Raw genomic sequence first — 24,331 nt, forward strand, 5'->3', positions numbered from 1 at the left:
CGCCTGGTCCCCTTGGCTGCAGTAGGCCTTGGTGCTCAGGGGCTCAATGTCAGCGCCTGAACTGCAACTCCCGGCAACCTTTGCGCGGGCGGGTGTGCCATGAAGTGACGCAGGAGGCGCGGGCGCGGCACTCCCTTTTCCGTCAGGAAGCGGAGGGAAGGGGCCCGCAAAGACTACGCCTCCCGTCGTCCTTTGCGCGGAGCGGCGCCTGCGCAGTGATAAAGTCGCAGCTGAGGCGAAGGGAGGAGGGGGCCGCTGCCGCCATCTTGTGCGAGGAAGCGACCGGTCCAAGAAGGAAGGAAGGAAGGAAGGGAAGAAAGAAAGGAAGGAAGGAAGGAGGAAGAAGGGCGGAAGAGAAAGCCGGAGAAGCAGCCAGCCATCCATCCATCCGCCCAGAGTCCCCGCCGCCTTCGCCATGAACCCCGAGTAGTGAGTGTCCCCGGCTCAGGCCTGGCTCCTTCCTCTGGGGAAGGCTGGGAGGGAGCAGCCAGGGCTGCCTGCCTTGGCCTCTGTCTCAGGCCCCGGGAGCAGAGGCAGGCAGGCAGGGAGACAGAGAGAGAGAGAGAGAGAGAGAGAGATCTATACTTAGATCTAGAGATGCACTTAGATATATGTCACACTTAGATATAGGTATCTATATATACTACTTATGCTTATACTATCTATACTTAGATGTATAGGTACACTTATCTATATATACTATATATGTGCGATCTATACTTATACTGTCTATACTGAGGTATATAGATGTACACACACACACACACACACATATATATATACACACACTCATCCCTCCATATTTGTGACTTTGATATTTGAGGATTGGATTAATATGTCCTCTCTAGGAATCTCTAGGTCCTCCTCCAGTGCAACTCTGTGGTTAACATTAACCAAAAGTTGCACTGAAAGACCTAGAGATTATGCCTAGAGAGGTCACTCCACTCAGCCTTTGTAGCTCCTCCAGCGGAACTCTATGGTCAGTGTCTGTCAGACGTTGACCACAGAGTTGCCCTGGAGGACCTAGATATCCCTAGAGAGGCCTTTGTAGCTCCTCCAGCGGAACTCTATGGTCAGTGTCTGTCAGACGTTGACCACAGAGTTGCCCTGGAGGACCCAGAGATTCCTAGAGAGGCCTCCTCTCAGGTAAAAACATGGTGCTTTGGTTATTTGCGGTTTTTCCATGTTCACGGAGGTCTTATCTATATATACACTATCTATACTTATACTATTTATACTTACATATACTTATATTATCTATACTTCGATATATAGATATACTGTACTTATCTATCTATATAGATAGCAAACAAAATAAAATGCAAGTTTTACACAAGGAGAGGCTTCCTGCCTATTCCTCAGCTGTAATCCTTAGTAACCCTCTTCCCCTCTTCTGTATGCTGTTCTTATTGGGATGGATGAAAACAAATGACAGCACTTGACCACAGGGAAACCATGCTTTCCCATAGAGGTACATAGGGGAATACTTGGCTATAGGGAAACATTGGAGAATACTTGCCAATAGGGGAACATGGGGAATGCTTGGTCATAGCAAAACAATGGAGAATACTTGCCCCTAGAGATGCATAGGAGACTGCTTGCCCATAGGGAAACATAGCAGAATACTTAGACTCATAGAGTTGAAAGAGAGTCCAAGGGCCCTCCAGTCCAATCCCATTCTGCCATGCAGGAACTCACAATCAAAGCACCCCTCCCCAAGAGATGGCCATCCAGCCTCTGTTTAAAGACCTCCAATACAGGAAATGGTTCAATAAAACAGACAACAAAAAGAACATCAAAAAGCAAATGATGATCACACAATACTTGGGAATGCTTCTCTGAACAGGATGGTCTTCAGCTCCGTTTTGAAGCTGGTTAAGGAAGTGATGGCCCTTGCTTCTCACGGGGGAAGAAGGTTCCAGGAGTGAGGGGCAGCAAGTAAAAAGGGGCGAATCCGAGATAGGGCAGAGAAAATCCTGGGCTGGGACAGCCGACCTCGACTACCAGAACGGTAGCCTTCAAGTTGTTTCCATCTTACGGCGACCCTAAGGAGGTGAACCCATCATGGGGTTTTTCTTGGCATCTTTCTTCGGAGGGAGGTTTGCCATGGCCGCCATCTGAGGCTGAGAGAACATGACTTGCCCAGAGTCACCCAGAGAAGGGCTTCCATGGCCCAGTCGGGATTTGGACCCTGGTCTACAGAGTTATAAGTCCAAAATGCACTTCAGAAATAATCCAGTTTAAGACTCCTTTAACTGCTCTGGCTCAGTGCTAAGGAATCCTGGGAATTGTAGTTTTTGTGGCACCTGAGCTCTCTGACAGAGAAGGCTGAGTGTCTCACAAAACTTCACTTCCCAGAATTCTCTGGGATTGAGCCAGGGCAGTTAAAGCAGATTATTTAAAGTGGTGTGTTTTGGACCCAGAGGCTACATCCACACTGCAGAAATAATCGTTTGACTCTCCTTTAGCTGCACTGGCTCAGTGCTGTGGAATTCTGGGAATTGGAGTTTGTTGTGGCACCAGAGTGGAGCCAGGGCAGTTAAAGTGGTCTCAAACTGGATTATTTCTGCAGTGTGTTTTGGACCTCAGTTGCAGTCACTTCCAAGTTAAGATGTCTAGAGAGCCAAGGATGGTGTGGTGGCTTGAGTGTTGGACTAGGAGACTGGGAGACTAGGATTCAAATCCCAGCTCAGCCAGGGAAGCCCACTGGGTGACTTTGAGCAAGTCACACTCTCAGCCTCGGGATGGCCATGGCAAATCCCCTCTGAAGAAATGTGCCAAGAAAACCCTATGATAAGCTCGCCTTAGGAATACCATAGCTCAGAAATGAGTTGAAGGCACACCATGCCACCATCACAAAGATGTATAGAATCAGGATATAAATGGTTGTGTTTCCCTTTAATGTCCAGTTCAGACACTATATCTCTGATTAATATCAACAGTTCCTTTTCTTCCCAAAGCTTGTGCCTTGCCTCAGGGGCTCCTGCAAGACACCTGAATATATTCTGTTAGTTTGAAAGCGGAAGTGGCTGCCCAGCTGGGCAAGTAGTTGAAGCAAGTCTGTCAAATCCTCTTCATGTTATATACCTTCCCCATTTATATTTCGGATCACATCGAGATTAGACCTCCAAATGCGTATTATATCTCAAACATGTTATCCATTTAAAGCACAGAAACACATGTGTTTGCAGTGTCAGATTAATAGGGCTTTCCCTTTGGAACTTTATCTTATGTAGAAGTTATGCAAGTGACCTTGCATTGCTTCAGGCTTCTGTGAAAGGTTCCTGTTCATTGAAGTCTAGGGGCTTACTCTAGAGTTGTCACTGGTAATAAATTCTTACAGCACAAATAGTCACACCTTTGTGGTTGTGTTACCCTACAAAGAGAAAGGGGCAGCATCTTTTGGCTAATAAGTTCTACACAAAAACAGCTGCAGTACAGTCAGCCCTCTATATCCACACATTCCTTATCCACAGGTTCAAGCATTGACTACTTGGAAGTGTTTTTAAAAATACTAATTCGCAAAAGCAAACATAGATTTTGCCATTTTTACACAAGGGACACCATTTTACTACGCCGTTATATTTAACAGGGCTTGAGCATCCACAGATTTTGGTATCTATGGGGGCGTCTGGAACCAAGCAAATACCAAGGGCCTCCCTCCTGTATACACATTTGGGCATTCAATTTTCTACAGAGAAACTTCTGTCTCTTTCTCTCATATCCTGCTGAACATTAATGATAACAAAGTATTGAGAAGATGATTTGGTTAAATGGAGTTAACATTCTATAAGCAGCAGCTTTAAATGGTAAACAACAGAGTGTTGCGGATGTGTCAGACTGTATCTCCTGTCATGGAATTGCCTGATGCCTGTGTTAATCTGTTGCAGCAAAAAGAACAGAGTTTTGCAGCGCTGAAAAAGAATAAGCTTATTTGGCATAAGATTTCGTGAACTGCAGCTCCTTTAATCGGATGCAGTTCTTATTTACTATACTGGTTAGGAAGGCAGCTGTTGCTCAACACATCTGGAAGATGCTAAATTAGATGGCTGCAATATGCAGTGTTCTGCACAGGTATTTTGGGGCATCTCTCTTGCTTATGTATGCAAAGCTAGTGACTTAGAGTCATAGAATCATAGAGTTGGAAGAGACCTCAAGGGCCATCCAGTCCAACTCCATGCTGCCATTAAGGAAGACACCATCAAAGTACCCTTGACAGATGGCCATCCAGCCTCTCTTTAAACACCTCCAAAGAAGGAGACTCCACTGCACGCCAAGGTATCATCTTCCACTCTCAAACAGCTCTTACTGTCAGGAAGTTCCTCCTAATGGTGAGGTGGAATTTTTTCCCCTGTAGTTTGTTCTGGGTCCCATTCTCTGGACCAGCAGAAAACAAGCTTGGAAATTTCCATAACTTGGAAATGATTTGAAGGCACACAATACACACATATGGCCTAGGACAAGATGTGTGTTCTCAGCCTTCCAGCTGCAACTGAGGCTGGAATGGAACCTCAGAACTGATCTGCCTTATAGAGCTGCTGAAATGGTAATGAAAATGGCCATATAACTTGAACGCTAAAAGCTCTATATCTTAGTGCCTGGCTGTGCAAATTCAGTGAGTGTCACTTGAACTCTCTAGGAAAAAAATATCCTGGAGGAAATCTCAGGTGCCTTGAGCCTGAGTGTAAACATTTCAAGCTGGTAGAATCAGAAGAGACGGTCTTGGTTTTGTACAGGCCCAAATCTTAAATATTTGAAGTGGTTTTCTTTCTTTGGAAGGGAAGCCTATTATCTCCTACAGAGATCTGGGATTCTGAAAAAAGGGAGCACTGTCCCAAAAGAGTATGCATGCAAGGTTTGGTTTTAGAAGGATAGTTGTGAACAAATGGTCCTCTTCCAACAAGCCCTGAGTGTGCTCCAAGGGTTTATCTCTGGCTCATCAAATATGATGGGATTTATTGTTTTGCTGCCCTTAATTTTCTAGGACACCTGGTCCTTTCTGCTGGGTTTTGTTGGCTGTCTCCACAGCTGCTAATTTCCTCATCAGGGAACTGGAAAGTGATAAGAGACCTGCTTTTGGGTGCTAAGTTGTGGTGCAGTCTGTCAAGTAGGTCAGAAGTACATTATCTACGTGAAGCCTGTAACAATATGCTGAATGTAGGGTAAGCGGAATAGGAGTTATTTCTGTATGTGTATGTGCCTTTTAAGTCGCCTGTCGACATATGGTGACCCCATGAATTCCCTAGGGTTTTCTTAGGCAATGAATAATCAAGAGGTGGTTTTGCCACTTCCTTCCTCTGAAATAGATCGTATATATACTCAACTGTAAGTCAGCCTCATGTATAAGTTGAGAGCAGATTTTGGGGCCATAACTATGCATTGTGATATGAGCCATGGATAAATGACAGGTAAAACGCAGGGACATGTCACAAAGGAACTGAAAGGTGAAGCAAAGGAAAATGATGAACTTACAAAATTCCGACTCGCTTAACTGTTTGGGCTTATACTAAAGGCTGGATGGATGAGAGAGTAGAGAGGGCCACTGCTTCCAGTACAGATTACTCTCTTGCCTTTCACCAGGGGATGGTTCCTTTTTTAAATAAGAGTTGAGGTACAATACTTACATTGACCCTTGGATAAGTTGACTCAGGTTGTTGGGGTCAATACTTTGACTAAAATTTCTGGACTTATACATGAGTATAACCAGCTGGCAGTACAGCATCTGACATTCATTGATGGTCTCCCATCCAAGTACTAACCAGGGTTGACTCTGCTTAGCTTCCAAGATCAGACAGGATATTGGGTATATCGGCTCTGGGGTTGTGTTTACCTGAGGGTAAATACTTGAAGAGGTTCTTTGCAGTCATGCTGATTATGAAGACGGGAGTTTGGAAAGAATTCAAAGATATAGCCCTCTTAGTCTGTAGAATCAGAATGTAGAGAGAGCTTGTAGCACCTTTGAGACTCGTTGAAAGAAAGAAATTGGCAGCATGAGCTTTCATAGACTTCAGTCTACTTCTTAGCATCTGAGGAAGTAGACTTTAGCCTAAAAAAGCTCATGCTGCTAATTTCTTACTTTCAGTGAGTCTCAAAGATGCTACAAGATCTCTCTGTGTACAGAGTTTGGAAAGTTGTTTTTGTCCCATGCTGTTTGAGGGATTCAAGCTGTAGTAGTCCAAAGTTGTCCCATTTACAGCCTCTGAGATCCAGAGTATATAGACATGTGTCTGTGAGACTGAAGTGCCTAACTGATCAAGAGTAGCTGTGGCTGAGAGTCTGTGGCTGGACTGAAGAGGGATAGGCACTCAGGTTCAGCTCTCCTGCCCTGCACTCCCTTTGCAAATGGCATTGCCTTCCCCCGCTTTCTGAAGGTTAGGGATTAGGAAGCGTCCCTCCCTTTGGTGCTCAATAGGAAAAGTGCCAGCACACCATCTCGTGACTCGCCTGCTTCCTGTCACCTCTCCCCACACTAGTCAAACACTCCGCTTAAGAAACTTCCTTCCTTCTGACTGTTGGCTGTACTTGCCCAGTACATGGGAGAGAAGAGAGGGGTATTAAGAGGCCTTGTTAGCTTTCAGGGGGATCCCAGGCAGTTTGCTGTGATGATGTTGTGGCCCAGCTGGGATGTTGGTTTTACTTCATTGGTTTTGAGACTTTATGCCTGATATCTTTTGTAGCCTTGAAGGGCCTGCTAATAAGCTGGTGGTCACAGAATCATAGAGTTGAAGAGACCCCAATTCTGCCATGCAGGAACTCTCAATCAAAGCATCTCTGACAGATGGCCATCCAGCCCCTGTTTAAAGACCTCCAAAGAAGGGGACTCCACCACTCTCCGAGGGAGTGTATTTCACTGTCGAACAGCTCTTACTGTGAGGATGTTCCTCCTAATGTTTAGGTGGAATCTTTTTTGGTGTCGCTTGGGTACACTGTTCTGGGTCCTATTCTCTGGAGCAGCAGAAAACAAGCTTGCCCCATCCTCAGTGTGACACCCCTTCAAATATTTAAACGGGGATATCATATCACCTCTTAACCTTCCCTTCTCCAGGCTAAACATCCCCAGCTCCCAAGTTGTTCCTCATAGGGCATGGTTTCCAGACCTTTTACCATTTTAGTTGCCCTTCTTTGGACACGCTCCAGTTTCTCAACATCCTTTTTGAATTGTGGACACAGTATTCCAGATGAGGCCTGACCAAAGTAGAATAGAGTGTCACTACTTCCCTCAATTTAGACACGATTATTATTATTATTATTATTATTATTATTATTATTATTATTATTATTTCTATTGATGCAGCCTAGAATTGCAATGTCCTATTTAGCTGCCACATCACACTGTTACTCCTGTTCAAGGTGTGGTCCCCTAGGACTCCCAGATCCTTCTCACAGGTAGTCCTGTCAAGCCAGGGGTCCCCCATCCTAAATCCACGCGTTTCATTTTTTCATCACAATAAAAGCCAATTAGGCTTTTGATGATGGAAACCACATCTCTGGCCTGGCTGGCAAACTGAAGTGGATTTGCAAACATTGGTCAAGGTTAATTTCTGTTGGCATTAGTGCTGCTAGTACAGATTGGACATCCCTCATCCAACATGCTTGGGACCAGAAATGTTTGGCTATCCCAGAGTTAGGATATTTTGAATTTTGGTATACACAGCTGGTGTAGTACATACCTGTACTGTATTTGTGAGGCAGGAGCAAGATGTGAGGATGTGTGAAATGGCAGGAGGTGTGGATTCATGCTAAGCACTACTTTTAGATTCCCATCAGATTTCACAGATCCTCTGTCTCTGTCCAGCCTTGCATATTTTTGCTGTCAGCTGTCCACCTCCACCTTCAAGGTGGCTTCTTCTCTTTCATCTCCCTCCAGTCTCATGTCTTGTTTGTTTGCTACTGGTGTTGTGTATATGAAGAGAAGCTGGAGAGAAACTGAGAATCTGAGAGATGAATAATCAGGAGTACCACAGCCATTACCTTGAAGGTGAAAGTGGATGGCTGGTGGCAAAAAGTTTTGCTTTGAGGTTTCAGATTTCTGGATTAGGGATGCTTAGCCTCTATAACATTCATGCACAGTTTAGTTGCAGAGAGTGAAAGAAGGGAGAAACTTGGGGAACCGGTGTGTAGAATGTAGCATCCCTAGCTGGAATCCTGTTGGTTATTTCCAACTAGAGTAGACTGAATAAGTTGTTGAATAGTGAATCAACACACAAGTGAATCCTGTTCATTCTGTGGTTCTAGTCTTTTGCTGTTATGTACGTTCAAGTTGTTGCCAACCTACAGCAACCCCAAGGCAAACCTATCATGGCATTTTCCTGCCAAGATTTGCCTTCTTTTGAGAGAGAGTGATTTGTCCAGGATCAACCATTGGGTTTTGATGAGTGGGGATTTAAACCTTGATCTCCAGAGGTGTTCAATCCACTACACCACACTGGCTCTAGCTCTAGTCTACTTAGGGCTAACAATAGGATTTAGGCCACTGTCTTGCTTCCTGTCACATTCCCACAAGTAATTCGAGATCTTTATGGTTTTACTTTTTGTATTTGATGGTTAGTGCAGTTTTCCCATTATCTCTCACCACTGGATATGCTGGATGACAGAGGTTATAGTTCAACAACAGCTGGAGAGTCCTGATCTAACTGAAGTCATTTTACGTAGCATTCCGTCTTGAAAATAACTGCTAGCTGAAACATTTTACGGCATATTTTGATATTGGAGCATTTGAGTTTGGTCAAGGAAGGGGGAGATTCAACTAAGGAGTTTATCAGACAAGGGAAATTGGAAGTATAATCCAATGGCAATCCGAACGCAATCATGGGGTTTAACGTTATTGCGTGATAGATTACCACACGCAATTTCGGGCAATGGCAAGCTATTTTCGGGCAATGGGAATTCAGTTTGAATGCAATTCGAATTCACATAAATTCGCTGAACTAGCAAATTCACATGAATGCGTTTTGTCCCCACTTTCTTTTCATTCGAAATTAAGAGAAATTCCCCTCGTGTGATAAACTCCTATGGGAACAGGAAATGCAGACATTGAACTCTGAGGACCCTGGTGTGGCCTGATCTAGGTTTCTGTATGGCAGTGGGTTAGGCTGGGTGGCCCTTGTGATCGCTTCCATCTCTATGAGTCTATGATTGATTAGTATAAAGTATATAGTATAAAGAGATCAATCAATAGACCTCAGTTTAATTTCTGCTTGATCTTGGGGTACAGAGAAAAGTCACTAAGTTGAATCTCCAACTCTTGTGACCATTGCCTTCCTGAACTCTCCCTGTTGTTGGATCGAGGCGGGTTTCGTGACTCAGAGGATCTGGATTGTCAAAGTTTCAGGCAAACATTCTCGCCATTGCATCTGATAGTACTTCTGTAGTTAATCACTGTCATGTCTTTAAATGTTTTTTGTGGTCATAAATCTACTCTGTGTTGTTTTCTTCTCTCCCTCCCCGCCCCAAAGACTTTGTCAAAGAGCTAGAATTTCTGGGGAGGCATCTATGCTCTTAGCATTCCTTGGAACAGTGTCCAATTAGGAAGCAGATCAGTATTAATGAAGAGATGGGAAAGGTTTGGTCTTTGTATCCATATAAACCTCCATATGATGTGTCTCTTTTTTCAGTGACTACCTGTTCAAGCTGCTTCTGATCGGTGACTCTGGTGTGGGAAAGTCTTGCCTCTTGCTACGGTTTGCAGTGAGTATCTAGTCCCACCTGAAGTGGCAGCTTTCCTACCATTCTTTGGTCTGTTGCAGTGGTCCTCAAACTTTTCAGCTACTGTTCCCTTTCCTTTTGGGCAACAACCCTAGTGTCCCCATGTGTATTTCTTGATATTAGGTCTACTGTGCTACTGCAAATTCAAAACAACTAATCTAGAATGCTACTCCCTTTGTACCCAGTCACCCTGCAACCTAGCAGCTGGCTGACCAGCAACCAAGAAGCCTCTTACCCATGCCACTCTTCCAGCAAAGGCCAATGAGGGCAAGAGGCCCCTCAGTTGCTGCTCAGCCAGCTGCTTAGTCACTGCTCCCTTTTCATATAGAAGTCCACCCTTGTCTGTCCTCCCTGTGCTCTTTTCACCAGCCTAGCACAGGGTAAAAATGTTTTGCTTACATTGTATTTCTCAATACATTGGCAATCATTAGCCCTTACCAATGTACTGAGGATCATCCAATAGGCCCACATCTATTTTCTGCCCACTCATCTACTAGTTATTGTATAGCCTCATTTAATGCATGGACTCTACAGTCATCCTACACTGATGTTATTCCTTGTCAAATGGTGTTCCAGGCCTATATTTACAGCTGTCCCATGTTCTGAGCCCAATCAATCAAATTAAATTCAGTTACTTTAAAAATGTATGTTGCTCCTGTTTGGTGAGGGTTTTCAAAGTAAAGAGTGGGGGTTGCATTCTTCCCTACCCTCACGGGTATAGGAGTGATTGCTATCTCCCTGTTAATTGTGAAACTCCTGTCTGTTTCTCATGCTGCTAGGATGACACCTACACGGAAAGCTACATTAGCACCATCGGCGTGGACTTCAAAATCCGCACCATTGAGCTGGATGGCAAAACCATCAAACTGCAAATTGTGAGTGTCATATTGCCAAGCCAGTCGGCCAGTGACCAACTTCTTCAAAGGCTCCAGAATAGGCTATAGGAACAAGAATCAATGTAGGACCAGAGGCTTCAGGTCAGATGTAAAAGGAGCTATGTGTATCCCCTGTGTTACCTACTTTTGCTTAAAGCATGTTTCTTTTATCCTTCAGCTGAAAAGGCTTCCAAAATTACTAAGGGAAAAGGGAAGGGGGAAAAAGATAGAAAAACTTAGGTACTAGTGACAAAGCACAATTGAAGTGCTGCTGTTTCCTGGCCTGTTGCAATTACATTTGGTAGCTGGAGAGAAGAGGTAAGTGAAGAGTAGTGATGAAGTGGTAGAAGGGTGAACCCTTCAAAAACCTTCACCCCAGGGTGAAGGATCAAAATTCAAAATGACCTTAATAGATTGGAAAGCTGGGTCAAGATTAACAACATCAATTTAAACAGAGAGATATGCACGGTACTGCATTTAGAGCAAAAAAATGAAATGCATAGATATAGGATGGGGGACACTTGGCTTAAGGAAACTACTTGTGAAAGGGATCTAGGAGTCCTAGTAGACCACGCTGAACCTGAATCAGGAGAAATGTCCTGACAGTAAGAGTTGTTCGACAGTGGAACACACTTCCTTGGAGTGTGGTGGGGTCTCCTTCCTTGGAGGTCTTTAAGCAGAGACTGGATGGCCATCTGTCGGGGATGCTTTGATTGTGATTTCTTGCACGGCAGGAGTTGGATAGGATGGCCCTTGAGATCTCTTCCAACTCTATGATTCTATGAAAAATCCCTTGTCCAGAATCTCAATCTTTGCCCCAAACTTGCTAGGTAGCCTTGTGCAAGATACCGTTTCTCAGTTTTAGATCTATCCTTCTCTACAAAATAATAATACAGTTTATTTATAGACCGCTTTTCCAAAATAGATCAAAGCGGTGTACAACAGAACAAAACAAATCAATTCAAAATAAAACATAACATTTTACAATCATAATCAAATGATAAAAATACTAAAATTACAATTAAAAACTATTAAAACCATACAACTATTAAAACCCAATACAAACTAGCCTTAGATATACCATTTAATATCAGCTATCAAGGTACAGTGGGTCCTTGGTATCCACTGAGGTTTGGTTCCAGGACCTTGCCCCCCTTGAATACCAAAAGCTGTGGCTGCTTGAGTCCCATTAAATATAAATGCCACCTCATTTCTTCTTAGATTCTCATTTCCCCGAGTAAAACACTGTGCAGTTATCTGCTTCAAAATTTCCCATTCCCATCCTCTCTTTGTTTGCTCACCCTGAGTATTATAGTGTTATATGTTCCATTTCTTCTTTTACAATGTCTAGTTTCCCCAATTTATGGTTCTCACATTCAGTGTTCCTGTAATGTGTGTTATGTAGCTTTAGACTTGCCTTTCACCTCTGAGAACATCAACAGGTGAATTTCTTTTGGCTTGAGTCCAGTTGTGTCATTAGCCACAGCACTGGTCACAGTTGTCCTCTGCTCTACCCCAGTAGCGAAAAGTCCCTTCTGATCTGGGAGTGTCATCGTCTGGCACCATCTCTTGTTTCATTTTGGATCGTCTCCTCATAGAATTTTCATTCAGTAGGGTTTACCATGCCACCTTCTGCACAGTATTGACAAGTATTGTCTTTGAGAGACCCTCAGCCAGTCTCACACTCCACTACTACTGCTGCCCAGTAGCTGTTTGGCACATTCAGTCTGGCTCTGTAGCAAAAGCCTATCTGACATAGGATACCCTACCAGCAGCACTGCTACCATCAATCTTCCCTCATAGGAGCAGGCACTGTTGAAAGGTAATTTTTTTTTAGAAATCTAAGTTCACAAGGCATACAGCTTCTTCCATGACATAGCAATAGCAAGTACATTTCTGTACTGCTTATCAGTCCACTTAAGCACTCCCTAAGCGGTTTACAGTGTGTAGCTAATTGCCCCCAACAAGCTGGGGACTCATTTTAGCGACCCATGGAAGGATGCCAGGCTGAGTCGGCCCTGAACCCCTGGCTGGTATTGAACTCACAACCTTGTGGTTTGTGAGTGAGTGGCTGGAGTACAGGCATTTAACCAGTGCGCCACCAGGGCTCCTCATGGTGCTGAGATTAACTATCTTCTCCTTTTCACTCTCCAGTGGGACACAGCGGGGCAGGAACGATTCCGAACCATCACATCCAGCTACTACCGAGGGGCACATGGCATAATTGTAGTATATGATGTAACAGATCAGGTAATGGATCAGCAGCTCTGTGTGTGTATGAGAGAGAGAGAGAGAGTGATTGATTGATTGATTGATTGATTGATTGGAGCATAGCTGAATGTGACACTGAATGTGACAATATCATGTAGAGACATCTCAGCATTGGAAGAGCGTGCAAGTCTGGTTGTCATACGCACAGAAGCTGAAATCCCATTGGTGTTTTACACATGCTTAAAGTTCCCTAGTGTAAATAGCTGGATATTTTTGATTCAGGAGCAAAGTAGAGTTGTGCATGTAGTGCCATTGCGCATGCAAAGCTTCTTCTCAGTAGATGAATATCCATCAGCCACTGCTGAAATTTCCTGCAATGCTCCTTCAATTATGCATTCAGCTGTATGATGTTACCATTCAACCCAAGAAGAGTCATGCACCATCGTCAATGTATAGTTCTGTGGTCAGAGGTTTATACTAGGCAGACGATGGTCTGTGTCACAAACCAGATCTATGGAATATTGCTCTATGATTTGTTGGAAAAGGTGCTCCACATATATTTTTAATGTTTCTCCATATCCATTTTATATTTAAAACAAGTGTATATTTTATTTTTATGTTTTTTATTTAATGTACCCTACTCTCTTGTGCTTGTCTGTGACTATAATAAAGATTTATTCAGTCACACTAGGCAGCCCCAGTTTAGGATCTCAGTCAGGATATCCAGTTTTGTGTTGAGAGGAAGGATTTTTCTAGGTCATCCATCACTCACAAAGCAGTGTTCCAGTTTTGTTTGGATGCATAAAAGTACATAATTTTATTTATGCACATAAAATTATGCATCCACTTTAGAACTAAAATAACAAAAACAGTAGTCAAAAAAACTGAGTGAGATTAAAACACATTCTTCAGCAAATTCTTGGTGTCACCAAGTTAAAATAACGAGGCAAAGAAATAAGTGTTTTGGCTTGGTACAAGAAGAATAAAATAGGAATTCTCATTGTTTCAAGAGTAGATTCCCACATTGGGGTGTCGCCACATAAAAGCCTCTTTTTATTATGTCTGCATAAAGCACCTTTCCTACTGAGTTAACTTGGGAGAAGGGTCTGTTGATTCTAATGCCTGGGATCAAAGAAGAGGTGCTCTTTCAAATATTTGGGGCTTTGGGTGTTTTTGGGGGATATGCAGAAAGTATCTTAAATCAAAAGGCCTTTGTCCACCTAGAGGCTGTAGAATGCACACGTGTCATTTAAAAAGAGTAAATGTTCATAATGATGACAGCAGGGCTCTTAATGGCAGCGGAGTGTAAGTGAATAAAGCTCTATTCTTCACAAAGAAGTTGTGACTTCAGTCCTTTATGGTAGCTCCATCTCACTTGTTAGCTTTAACCATAGGTCTTCTCCTCTTGTGGAGCTTAGGCCAGTAATCATGACAACTAGGAAATTCCGTAAGGCTAAAGCACTTGGGCGCACTGACCTTGCTTTTAGTGTTACACATTTTTATGAAGAAACTGCTATCAATCCAGAGTTTATCATGGTGTCTTAATGTCATCATATGGTTTGGCTCGTCTGTGCCTCATCCTGTTCTCTCTTTTATTGAAACTGCAGGAATCCTACAACAACGTGAAACAGTGGCTGCAGGAAATTGAACGCTATGCCAGTGAGAACGTCAACAAGCTCCTTGTGGGCAACAAATGTGACCTGACCACGAAGAAAGTGGTGGACTACACAACTGCCAAGGTTTGAACAACTGAGGGCAGGACTGGCACGGGCAAATCCTACCAATTTGTAACCTCTTTCATCCTGCTGTCTATCTCCTTAAGGCCTTAGTTGTACTCACAGGAGAATCATGTGATAGGATGGATTATATACTTCAGACTTCTGATGAGTCACTTTTGCATACTCCTCCACATTATTTTTTTTACAGACATAGACCTCCTTGCATGCAAACACAAACAGAAAATGGATTTAATAGAGAAATTAATGAAAGTCTTTATCCCAGGCATTTGCCTGCTGTGCCGCCATTCATTTTAGCCTTCTACCAGTGCTTTCCTCTGATTCCTCAGAAATTGAATTACCAAAGAGTTCAGGAAGGCAATGGTCACAAGAGTTGGAGATTCAACTTAGTGACTTTTCTCTGTACCCCAAGATCAAGCAGAAATTAAACTGAGGTCTATTGATTGATCTCTTTATACTATACAGTAAATTACCAAAGATTTTCTTCCCTCTCAATTGCTTAATAATAGCAGCAGCAAAAGACATTTCTTTGCCAGTGGAGAATGAGCCATTCAGGCAAGGCAGGTAATCACATGATCTAAACTGAGACTTTTTCATTGGATCCGTAGGTCCTCTACACAGTTCTTTCACCTTGCCTTCACCCACACCTGGTCATATCAGAATTCCTCCACTGTTTCTTGGCCAATTTAGTTTCATACCTTATTGCTTTTCTTTTCATTCAGTTCTGGATCTGAAGTTCATAAACAACATGAAGATAAACATAAATAGTTCATCAGCTACAGAAAATTTGAAATGGAATGTATCCATACCATCCAAGAGCAGCCTATCCAAAGTAGCAGTGCATATTTTTTCTTCTTTGCACAATTTGTTGCCTGGATATCCAACCCTCTGAGGCATTCAACAAACTCTGCACAGTACGCTTGGCTGTCTTGCTACTTACAGATTCATGGTCATTTACAAGAAGAGTCATCTTTGGACCACCTAGCAGTTGATTGACCTGGCAGCTCTGGTAGATTTGCAGACAGGGTTGATAGCTCTATCTCCAAAGTGAATTGGAAACACCCACTTTGAAGATCTGATGGCTCTTGCACATCTGTTGGACATCTTGGTTTCATGCATTCACTTAGTCACCTGACCACAGTTTCATTGTCATCCTCTTTGGTGGCTGTTGACACACTTTCAAGCTCATATTGCCACTTGCTGACATCTCATAGTTTATTTCCCCCATGAAGTCAGGTTTTCTCATCTGTGGTGGATGAGGAAGTCTTAATTTGTATGGAGGGGTTCCTCTCACTTTACTTTATCAGATAATCTTCATTACGGATACCAGTCTCTTGGACTGGGGGCTCGCTGTCAGGGCCTTTTAGCTCAAGTGGCATGAGATCTCCCTAAACATGATCACAACATCAATTTGTTGGAGCTATGGGCAGTCAGGTTGGAAACAGCTTCACTTGCAGTGTATCATCACAGATTCAGTAATGCTGATCTGGTGGAACAACCAGGTAGCCAAATCTTACTTGATTAGATGGGGGGAGGATCTCTTTAGAGGGAGACTTGTCTGCTCCTGACAATGGGCAGAGAGGAACATCCAGTCCATCGTAGCCCAGTATATATAGGGGAATCTGAGCAAGGAGCCAGACTTCCTGAGTTGCCAGACTCTGGACCCAGGGGAGTGGAGTTAAGACATGGGAGTCTTTCTCATGTTCAGCTTTGGTTCGGTTCTCTTGAAGTAGATGTTTTTGCATCCAAGAGAAACACCAAGATTGCGTTTTCTCAGTTCTGTTCTCCCAGAGCAGAAGCCCTCTTCATCTTGGCTTCCTGGCCTCCCTTTCCCCTTCTAACCCTGCCCCCCCCCCCAATCTTGAGGTTTCTGAGGAAGATCAAGCGGGTGACTGTAGACATTCTCAACTGGCAACCACAGTGGTTGCATCTGCTAGTTCTAGCATGGTTGCCACCTCCTCTTCCTCACCTGTTATTACAAGCTCCAGTTCTACATCCAGATCAGCTCCACCTAGCTACAAGGCTTCTGAACACAAGTTTGTTTATACCTTTCTTTCTTCCTGATGCAAAATGCACCATCAGAATCTATGAGTTCACCTGGAGATTCTGTCACCAGTAGACTTTCAGGATATCTCTTACACTGTCTTCAGTAGGGTAAAAGAAGTCCTGGAGTTTTTTACAGTTAGGGTTAGATATGGAACTTAAGACTAACACACTTCACACCTTAGCACTGGCCTCTGTCTTGCCTTCTATCAACAAAGCTTCAATATTCTTTCACTCACATATAAAAAGTTTTTGAGAAGTATCCTTGCTTTATCCTATGGACCATCAATTTCCATCCTAAATGCTCCATGAAGTTCTGAAAGCCCTTATGAAGCCCCATTTGAACCACTGCAGACAATTTTCACTTGCACGCCCTCCCTCAAAGTCCTCTTTCTCGTGACCATCAGTCAGCCAAAAGAATCTCTGAACTGGCAACTCTCTCAGTAGCCTCTTCTCAGTACGGGTTTGACTCAGATTCTGTGGTTCTTTGCTTGGATCTGGGTTTTTCTCCCCAAAAGTGAACTTGTTTGTTTTTTTACCTTCCCCATTTATTTATTTATTTAGTCAGTCTCCATCCTTCTCATGCTCTGGAAAAGGAATGGCATAACTGGACCTCCAGAGAGCCTAGCAATCAGAGGCCTTTTTAAATTTCTTCCTATCTCATAAGGCAAAAAAGGCATCTGTTTCTATGAATATGAATACTAGATGATTTAAAGCATGTATTTTTACAGTATATAAGTCTCTTGATATTCCTAAATCACAAGTGGTTACAGCACAGGCAGCCATATCTGCAACAATTTCTACTAATGCACCTTTGGAACAGATTTGTGGAGTAGCTATTTGGGCTGATCCCTCCCCCTTCACCAAGCATTATAAATTGTACAGGTTTGCATCTGCAAGAACTTCTTTTGGCAGGAGGTTTCTCCAGCAAGTAGTCCTAACCTAGTTTTCCTGCACTTTATTTTGCTTGCCACATGTTCTTCCCTAAACAATAGAGGCTTGGGTATATGGTGGATGGTTCCTTCTCTGCTGAATGGTACATTGGAAGCTTGTTGTGAAGATCTGTTCTTGCCCAGAAGGAGACATCCTGGCCCACTCTTATGGTGGCAGTTTTCTTTTTTCTGGCAGTCTTTCCTGTTCCCCTCCCATCTGGCTTCTGTAGGCAACTGTGTGGAGGATCTTGGCAACAAAACTAAAAAGTATTTATTTAGATCACATGATCTTGCCTTGCAAGAGGTTAACTCATTCCTGTAGAGTGGCGGAGTCTCCTTCTTTGGAGGTTTTTAAACAGAGGCTGGATGGCCATCTGCTGGGAGTATTTATTTCATTGTGCATTTCTGCGTAGCAGGTAGTTGGACTGGATGACCCTAGTGGTTTCTTTCAAATGTATGATTCTATGAAATTTTCTTCTCTTTGGGCAAGAATGGACCTTCATAGTAAGTTCCCAATGTACCATTTTACTTCCTAAATCAGGCTGCTTAAATTAAGAAAGAGGAGTGTGAAAGGGATCTAGGAGTCCACGTAGATCACAAATTAAACATGAGTCAACAGTGCGATGCAGCAGCTGAAAAGGCTAATGCAATTTTAGGCTGCATCAATAAAAGTATAGTGTTTAGATCAAGGGAAGTAATAGTGCCACTCTATTCTGCTTTGGTCAGGCCTCACCTGGAATACTGTGTCCAGTTCTGGGCACCAGAATTCAAAAAGGATGTTGAGAAACTGGAGCGTGTCCAAAGGAGGGCAACTAAAATGGGGAAGGGAAGGTTAAGGGGTGATGTGATAGCCCTGTTTAAATATTTGAAGGGATGCCATGTTGAGGATGGAGCAAGCTTGTTTTCTGCTGCTCCAGAGAATAGGACACGGAACAATGGATGCAATCTACAGGAAAAAAGATTTCACCTCAACATTAGGAGGAACTTCCTGACATTAGGAGGACTGTTCAATAGTGGAACACACTTCCTCAGTGAGGAGTCTCCTTCCTTGGAGGTCTTTAAACAGAGGCTGGATGGCCATTTGTCAGGCATGCTTTGGTTGAGATTTCCTGCATGGCAGGGGGGTTGGACTGGATGGCCCTTGGGGTCTCTTCCAATTCTATGATTCTATGTGATAGGAATTGGTTATAAGCTCCAGTTGTGGTGGTCTTAGCCTCTTGTTTTGCATCTTGTTCTGGTTAATGCATCATGGGATTGTAATGAAAAACACGGTGCTTCATGGAAGCCTAAAATCTGCCTGCCCCTGCCCAGCCTATCTTCAGAGGCGATTGGGAGCCTCCATGAACAGGAAAGGTTCTCAGCAATTTATCTTAGTGTTTCAAATTGCGCTCTACCTTTATAACAAAGACCACATATTAAAATAATCTCATTAGATATCAGATTGATCTGGGAATTTTGAGACCCTTCCCACGGATGTCATGATGACTAGGCTGAAATATTGCCTTAGGTACAGAGTAACAGATTGAGGTTCTGCTCTTCAATTGTTCAGTTTTCAGACACTTCCAACCTTAGAGCAGCCACAAGGACCAGAAGCAAGTTTCTTTAATTTGGTTTGATTAAAATAATAATAATCCAGTCCTTGCTGATCTGACATTTGAAGTTCTTGCCGTTAAAAAGCCAGCCATAAAGTTCAACTTCTCGACCTGAGACTTTGGATTCCTTTCCCCAATCTTCTTCTCTTCTTTCTCCTCCTGAAGGAATTTGCGGACTCACTGGGGATCCCCTTCCTGGAGACGAGTGCCAAGAATGCCACCAACGTGGAGCAGTCCTTCATGACAATGGCAGCGGAGATCAAGAAGCGCATGGGCCCTGGAGCTACTGCCGGTGGAGACAGACCCAACCTGAAAATTGACAGCACTCCAGTCAAACAAGGAGGCGGTGGCTGCTGCTGAGGGACATGACAGTGATGGCGGCGGCTGTGGGGGGGAGGGGGGCTGGAGCCTGGGAAGAGAAGGATCCTGCCCTTCTCTGCTAGTATCCAGCCCCTGTTCTGCTTTTTTTCTTCTCTGAAGGTGGCTTTTCCCGGATGATACCTCAGCGGAGGGGGACGGGGCCTCCCTCCCCTTCCAGCTCAGCTGCTCCAAGTGCTGTTGAGCAGCTTTGGCCTATTCTTTTTCCCCCACTGTAGGTTGGTGGTGTCCAGGGTGGGGTGGGGAGAGACAGTGGGTTTGTGGGGGGCGGGAGACAAGTCAGATGCTTCCTCTGCCCCATGGTGATGCCTGCCCATCTGCCTTGGTAGGATCCACCCTACCTCATAGGCCAGGTTTGGGCAACGGTTCTCTTTGCTGGTTTTGTTTTGCTGTCCTTGCTGTTTCCTTCCATTCCTCCTCTTCCTGCCATCCCCTGGTTGTGATTTTTCTAAAACAGGGGAGAGCTTTTGTATTCTTCCGTTTGGTTTCCCCTGTGCCTGCTGCTCTACAGATCTTTCCGTCTTTCCTGTGGGCAAGCCTAAGCTGCTGTGTGTTTCTCTCCCCCGCCTTCCTCAGTCCTCCCATAGACATTTGGTCAGTGGTTCACCAGTGTGTAGGTTTTAGATGGCGCCAACGGCTGGGCTGTACATGTACATCTTTTTCCCTACCCTTCTGCCCCCCCACTCTTTTTGGGGTGAGAGGGGCTGTGAGCTATCACACTTACTCCCCATATGTGATGACTGCTTTCTTTTTGACTGTGTTGGGGACTTGGCGTCTCCTGCTGAATTGTCCCTCAATTCCTACCATGGTCTTTCCCCTCCATATCACTACATCACATTCTCCCACACCACTATTCCTGAAACTCCTCCTCTCAGGGCTTCTTTCCCCAGCCATTCCACAGCCTGCTCTAGGAATGGACATTTTTTGGCCTCTAGCAGGATTACCAATGGTATCCTCTGGCCTCCCTCCCTTCCTAGCATTGATGCTTCCTCTCTCCTAACTGGTGGATGGTGTGTGTCAAACTAACACGGGAGGAAGGGGAGATTTTGGGGTGGACTGGTGCTGTGGCTTCCCCAGCTTCTGCATTCTGTAGTCAATGAATGTATGTTTGGACAGCTGGGCACTCTCTGCACTACGTGAACAGCTTCAAGCATGGGCCTGTCGTGGCCCTGATCACCTGCAGCCATCTCAACAGGCTTCAGAACCAAACTTTCTCCCACCCATCACTCTGTCCGTTTCTGGTATTTGCAGGGCCCTGTAGTTGCCCCCCCACCCTTTTTTTTGCTACACTTTTCCTCCTTTTATCAATGACCAAATCAAGGCCCATCCGTCCACCTGGTGCTGGGCTCTCGCTCCCAAGAAAGCTGCATTGCGTGTGTGTGTGTCTCTCTCTAGCACCAAGAAGCTGGGGTTTTTAAATTGCCCCACTGCCCCATTTTCCCCATTATCTCTCTTCCCTTCTCTTCCTTTTGTCTCTCCCCTTCACCCCTATTTAAGGAATGTCAGGGACCCCACTGGACCAGGCAGTGGGTGGAAGGTTTTGTTTGTCAGCTTTTTTTCACAAATGAAATTAAAAACACAAATGAAAGGAAAAGGTAAAAAATAAAACATAATAAGCCTCTGCAAAATGAGGGACTTTCAGGCGTGCCTATGTAATCTTTGTTTTCCTTAAATGGATGTGAGTGGCGGGCTGAGGATTACTGGGGAATAGTTGAAGGCGATACAGTGGCTCCCTTTTAAAATGTTGCACCTGGGGAGGGAAATGTTAGTGCCCCTAGCCTTCCTAGCCATGGAATGACTTTAACAATGTCACCCACTCTTCTTCCCTTCATAGTTAAAAGCCACCACCATTGGCAGGGAACAGGGAGAGGACTTGCCACCATGTGGCAGTTCTACTTTGAGCTGCAAGAGGCTCTTGTCTTGTCCTGGGTGAATTGAGAGGAATTGTCTTGCGTTGCTTTTGGTCTTGAGCATCTTTCCTCTAAAAGATGATAACAGACTGGGAAGGTACTCCAGCTTTGCTTTGGCCTCTTATGACAAATATGCTCTCCAGGTGATGGTGCCAGGTGTGTGTTATTTTTATATGGTATAGCCACTGCTGTATGTCTCTTTTACATCTAGCCAGGGCTGGGAGAAATACTCCCCACCAGTGACTGATTTTTACTATACAAGCCAGAAGTGGACAAGCTTTAGCTACTTGTTTCTCTTGGTCTCCATAGTATTGTGCTAAAATGGCAGCAGGGGCAGGTGGTGGTGGAATAGTTGGTTAAACCAATCTTCACTGCTGAGGAAGCAGGAGAATGCAAGGCTATTAGTTGTGCTAGACAAACACTCCAGAAGGGAGTGTAGAGGAGTGATTTCACTATCAAAAAATGGGGATCTTTTCACCATGTCTGAGGGTAATTGTGGTGGTTTCTGACTGTTTTTTTAAGGGGTCTCACAGTCTCGCTCCCTACGACTCCAAATTGCACAGTTTAGTGTGATGGAATGGGACTTGCAGCAGGGAGTTTTCAGTTCCACACTCTGCTGTGAAGCTCACCTTTTGGTTTTGTCAGTGTTGCCACTTCCCAGCCATGCCTTAGATTAAAGGCTGATTTAGCCCACCTGGGTTCTAGTGGAAAGAGGAAGAAACCTTAACTTTCTTCCCAATGTATAATGTTAGGCTTCTCATGTCATATCCATGTCATACCCTGGTATGTGGTGGTTCAGTGGTTAAGATGCCAATTCTGATTATTATAAAGTTGGCTTTTTGAGGCCCAAGTTATGAACCTTCAAGGCAACTTCAAGTTATGGCGACTCTCTTGCGGAGGTTTTTTGACAAGATTTATTTGCAGGAGATACTGCCTTCCTTTTGGTTAAGAAAGTATGACTAGCCCCGAATTACCAGGGGGTTTCATAGTTGTGTGGGCATTCAAACCCTTTTCTCCCAGAGTTTTAGCCTAACAGGCAAACCACTGCACTTGTTCATAACTGCTCCATATTCATGGCCCTGAGCTCCATGGTGACCATGAAGCAGTAACCTTGTTGTAGCTGAGTGGTTCTGAGTCTGGTCACTGCTTTAGATTTATGTTGAGCAGAAGAGAAAGGGACAATATAACAGAGATTGGTGGGTGCAAGGAAGAAACAGGAACTTAAAATGGGGCCTGAGTGACAAAAATGCTGAGGCTGGAAGAGAATAAGGCATGTAGCAGCCAGCAATGAAATGAAATACAGTGGGTCCTTGGTATCCGCTGGGGTTTGGTTCCAGGATCCCCCCCCCCCCCCCCATGGATACCAAAATCTGTGGATGCTCAAGTACCATTAAATGCAGTGGCATAATAAAATGGTGTCCCTTTTTGGAATTTATACATTTTTTGAATATTTCCAAACTGTTGATGCTAAAATCAGTGGACAGAGATGGCTGACTGTATACATCTGCCGGGAGGGGGATGACCATTGTCCAAGTATAATGTGCTATCATATTTCAGCCCACAGAAAAGCTATACTGTCGGCCCTTCTTATACACTGATTTTAATACACGGATTCAAGCATCCACGGTTTGAAAATGTTCCCAAAAAGTATAAATTTCAAATACCAAACCTTGATTTTCCATTTTTTATAAGGGACACCATTTTGCTATGTCATTAAATTTAATGGGACTTGAGCATACATGGATTTGGTTATCCATGGGGGATCTTAGAACCAAACCCCAGTGTATAACAAGGGTCCGCTGTATTTCTGAACATGGATGTTAATGGAATTGTACATAAAACTTCTTTTAAAAAGCAGCTTCTAGAATGGAGCAAAGAGCCACGCCACGTATTTAAAGGTTAGCCACTGACAATGCTTGGTTTGTTATCCCTTTGGAGACATTAGTTGACAGTGGTTCTACTGTTTCACATCTTTCATGGGAGTTTGCGAAGAGGTGGGTTTGTAAGTTCCTTAAATTTAATCACCAGGCTGAGGCCTAGAAATCAAATGCTGCATCCAGTAGTATTTCTGCACTTGCCAAGTGCACAAAAAGTGATCTCAGCTAATTGGAAAATGAGGCATTTTCTACCAGAAAAGGGAGCTTTGTGTCACCATGAAGACTAACTTTTTTATTTCAGCATCAGATTTGATGGACCACAGCCCTCTAGATGTGTGGAGTACAACATCTATGGAGAGCACGCAAAGGTGGGGGAGAATGTGGCATGTAACAGAACTGCAGCACATGACTGGCATGGCAAGAGTAGTTTTAATGGTGGGCAAAAAAGTAATTAAGAAGACAAAGAAGAGTAACACCTGTTACATCCCAGCAGAAGTAACCCTATGTATGGTAGTCTGGGAGATATATTAAGTTGTTAATAATAAAAAAAATAGTCCTTGTAAAACAGATGGAGACTTTTTCTTGGAAAAAGATATTTGTACAGTTGGCCCTCCCTATTTGCAGATTTGATTCCAGCGCAACCTTGCCAGGTTGACCATAGAGTTTTGCTGGGGAATCTAGAAGTTCCTAGAGAAAACACTTTGTAGGTTCTCCAGTATGACTCTATGATCACCCTGTGGCAGATGTTGACCACAGAGTTGCACCGGAGGACCTAGATTCCTAGAGAGGTGGTTTTCTCAATTAGAAAGAATGTTTTTTCATTTGCCATTTCTCACATTCACAGGGATCTTTCAGCCCTAACGCCAGCAAATGTGGATGGACCGCTGTATACACAAAATGAACTACATTGGCAAAACGCAACCACAGCCTCTGTGCTTTTGCATCAGGAAAAGCTTTAGTTGTTAAGGTTAAATATGCCAATGCAGTCCCATTTTAAGAGAAAAAAATGTTTTATCTTTTTTTGGGGGGCTGGGGGTGGGGGTAGAAACCATAAATATTAAAAGTCCCATCC

The 24,331-nt window shown here is 43.9% G+C and overlaps 1 protein-coding gene across 1 annotated transcript; it reads left to right on the plus strand.

Moving 5' to 3' along the window:
- The first annotated feature begins 220 nt into the window (after window positions 1-220).
- On the plus strand, window positions 221-21,113 carry RAB1B (RAB1B, member RAS oncogene family). The gene is made up of 6 exons (XM_089483520.1): window positions 221-429; window positions 9,615-9,687; window positions 10,485-10,580; window positions 12,735-12,830; window positions 14,399-14,530; window positions 19,260-21,113. The coding sequence occupies exons 1-6, from the start codon at window positions 416-418 to the stop codon at window positions 19,452-19,454; spliced, it is 606 nt and encodes a 201-aa protein (XP_089339646.1). The 5' UTR covers window positions 221-415; the 3' UTR covers window positions 19,455-21,113.
- The last annotated feature ends 3,218 nt before the right edge of the window (window positions 21,114-24,331 follow it).

The sequence above is a fragment of the Sceloporus occidentalis genome, unplaced genomic scaffold, assembly GCF_023333645.1.
Source record: "Sceloporus occidentalis isolate IW3139 unplaced genomic scaffold, rSceOcc1.0.p SCAF_20, whole genome shotgun sequence".
Lineage (NCBI taxonomy): Eukaryota > Metazoa > Chordata > Lepidosauria > Squamata > Phrynosomatidae > Sceloporus > Sceloporus occidentalis.

Bases quoted from the DNA above. Each gene is read 5' to 3' on its own strand.
- RAB1B (XM_089483520.1), top strand. The intron at 9,688-10,484 runs GTGAGTATCTAG...TCATGCTGCTAG, and splicing joins GCCTCTTGCTACGGTTTGCA to GATGACACCTACACGGAAAG. The intron at 12,831-14,398 runs GTAATGGATCAG...TTGAAACTGCAG, and splicing joins TATATGATGTAACAGATCAG to GAATCCTACAACAACGTGAA.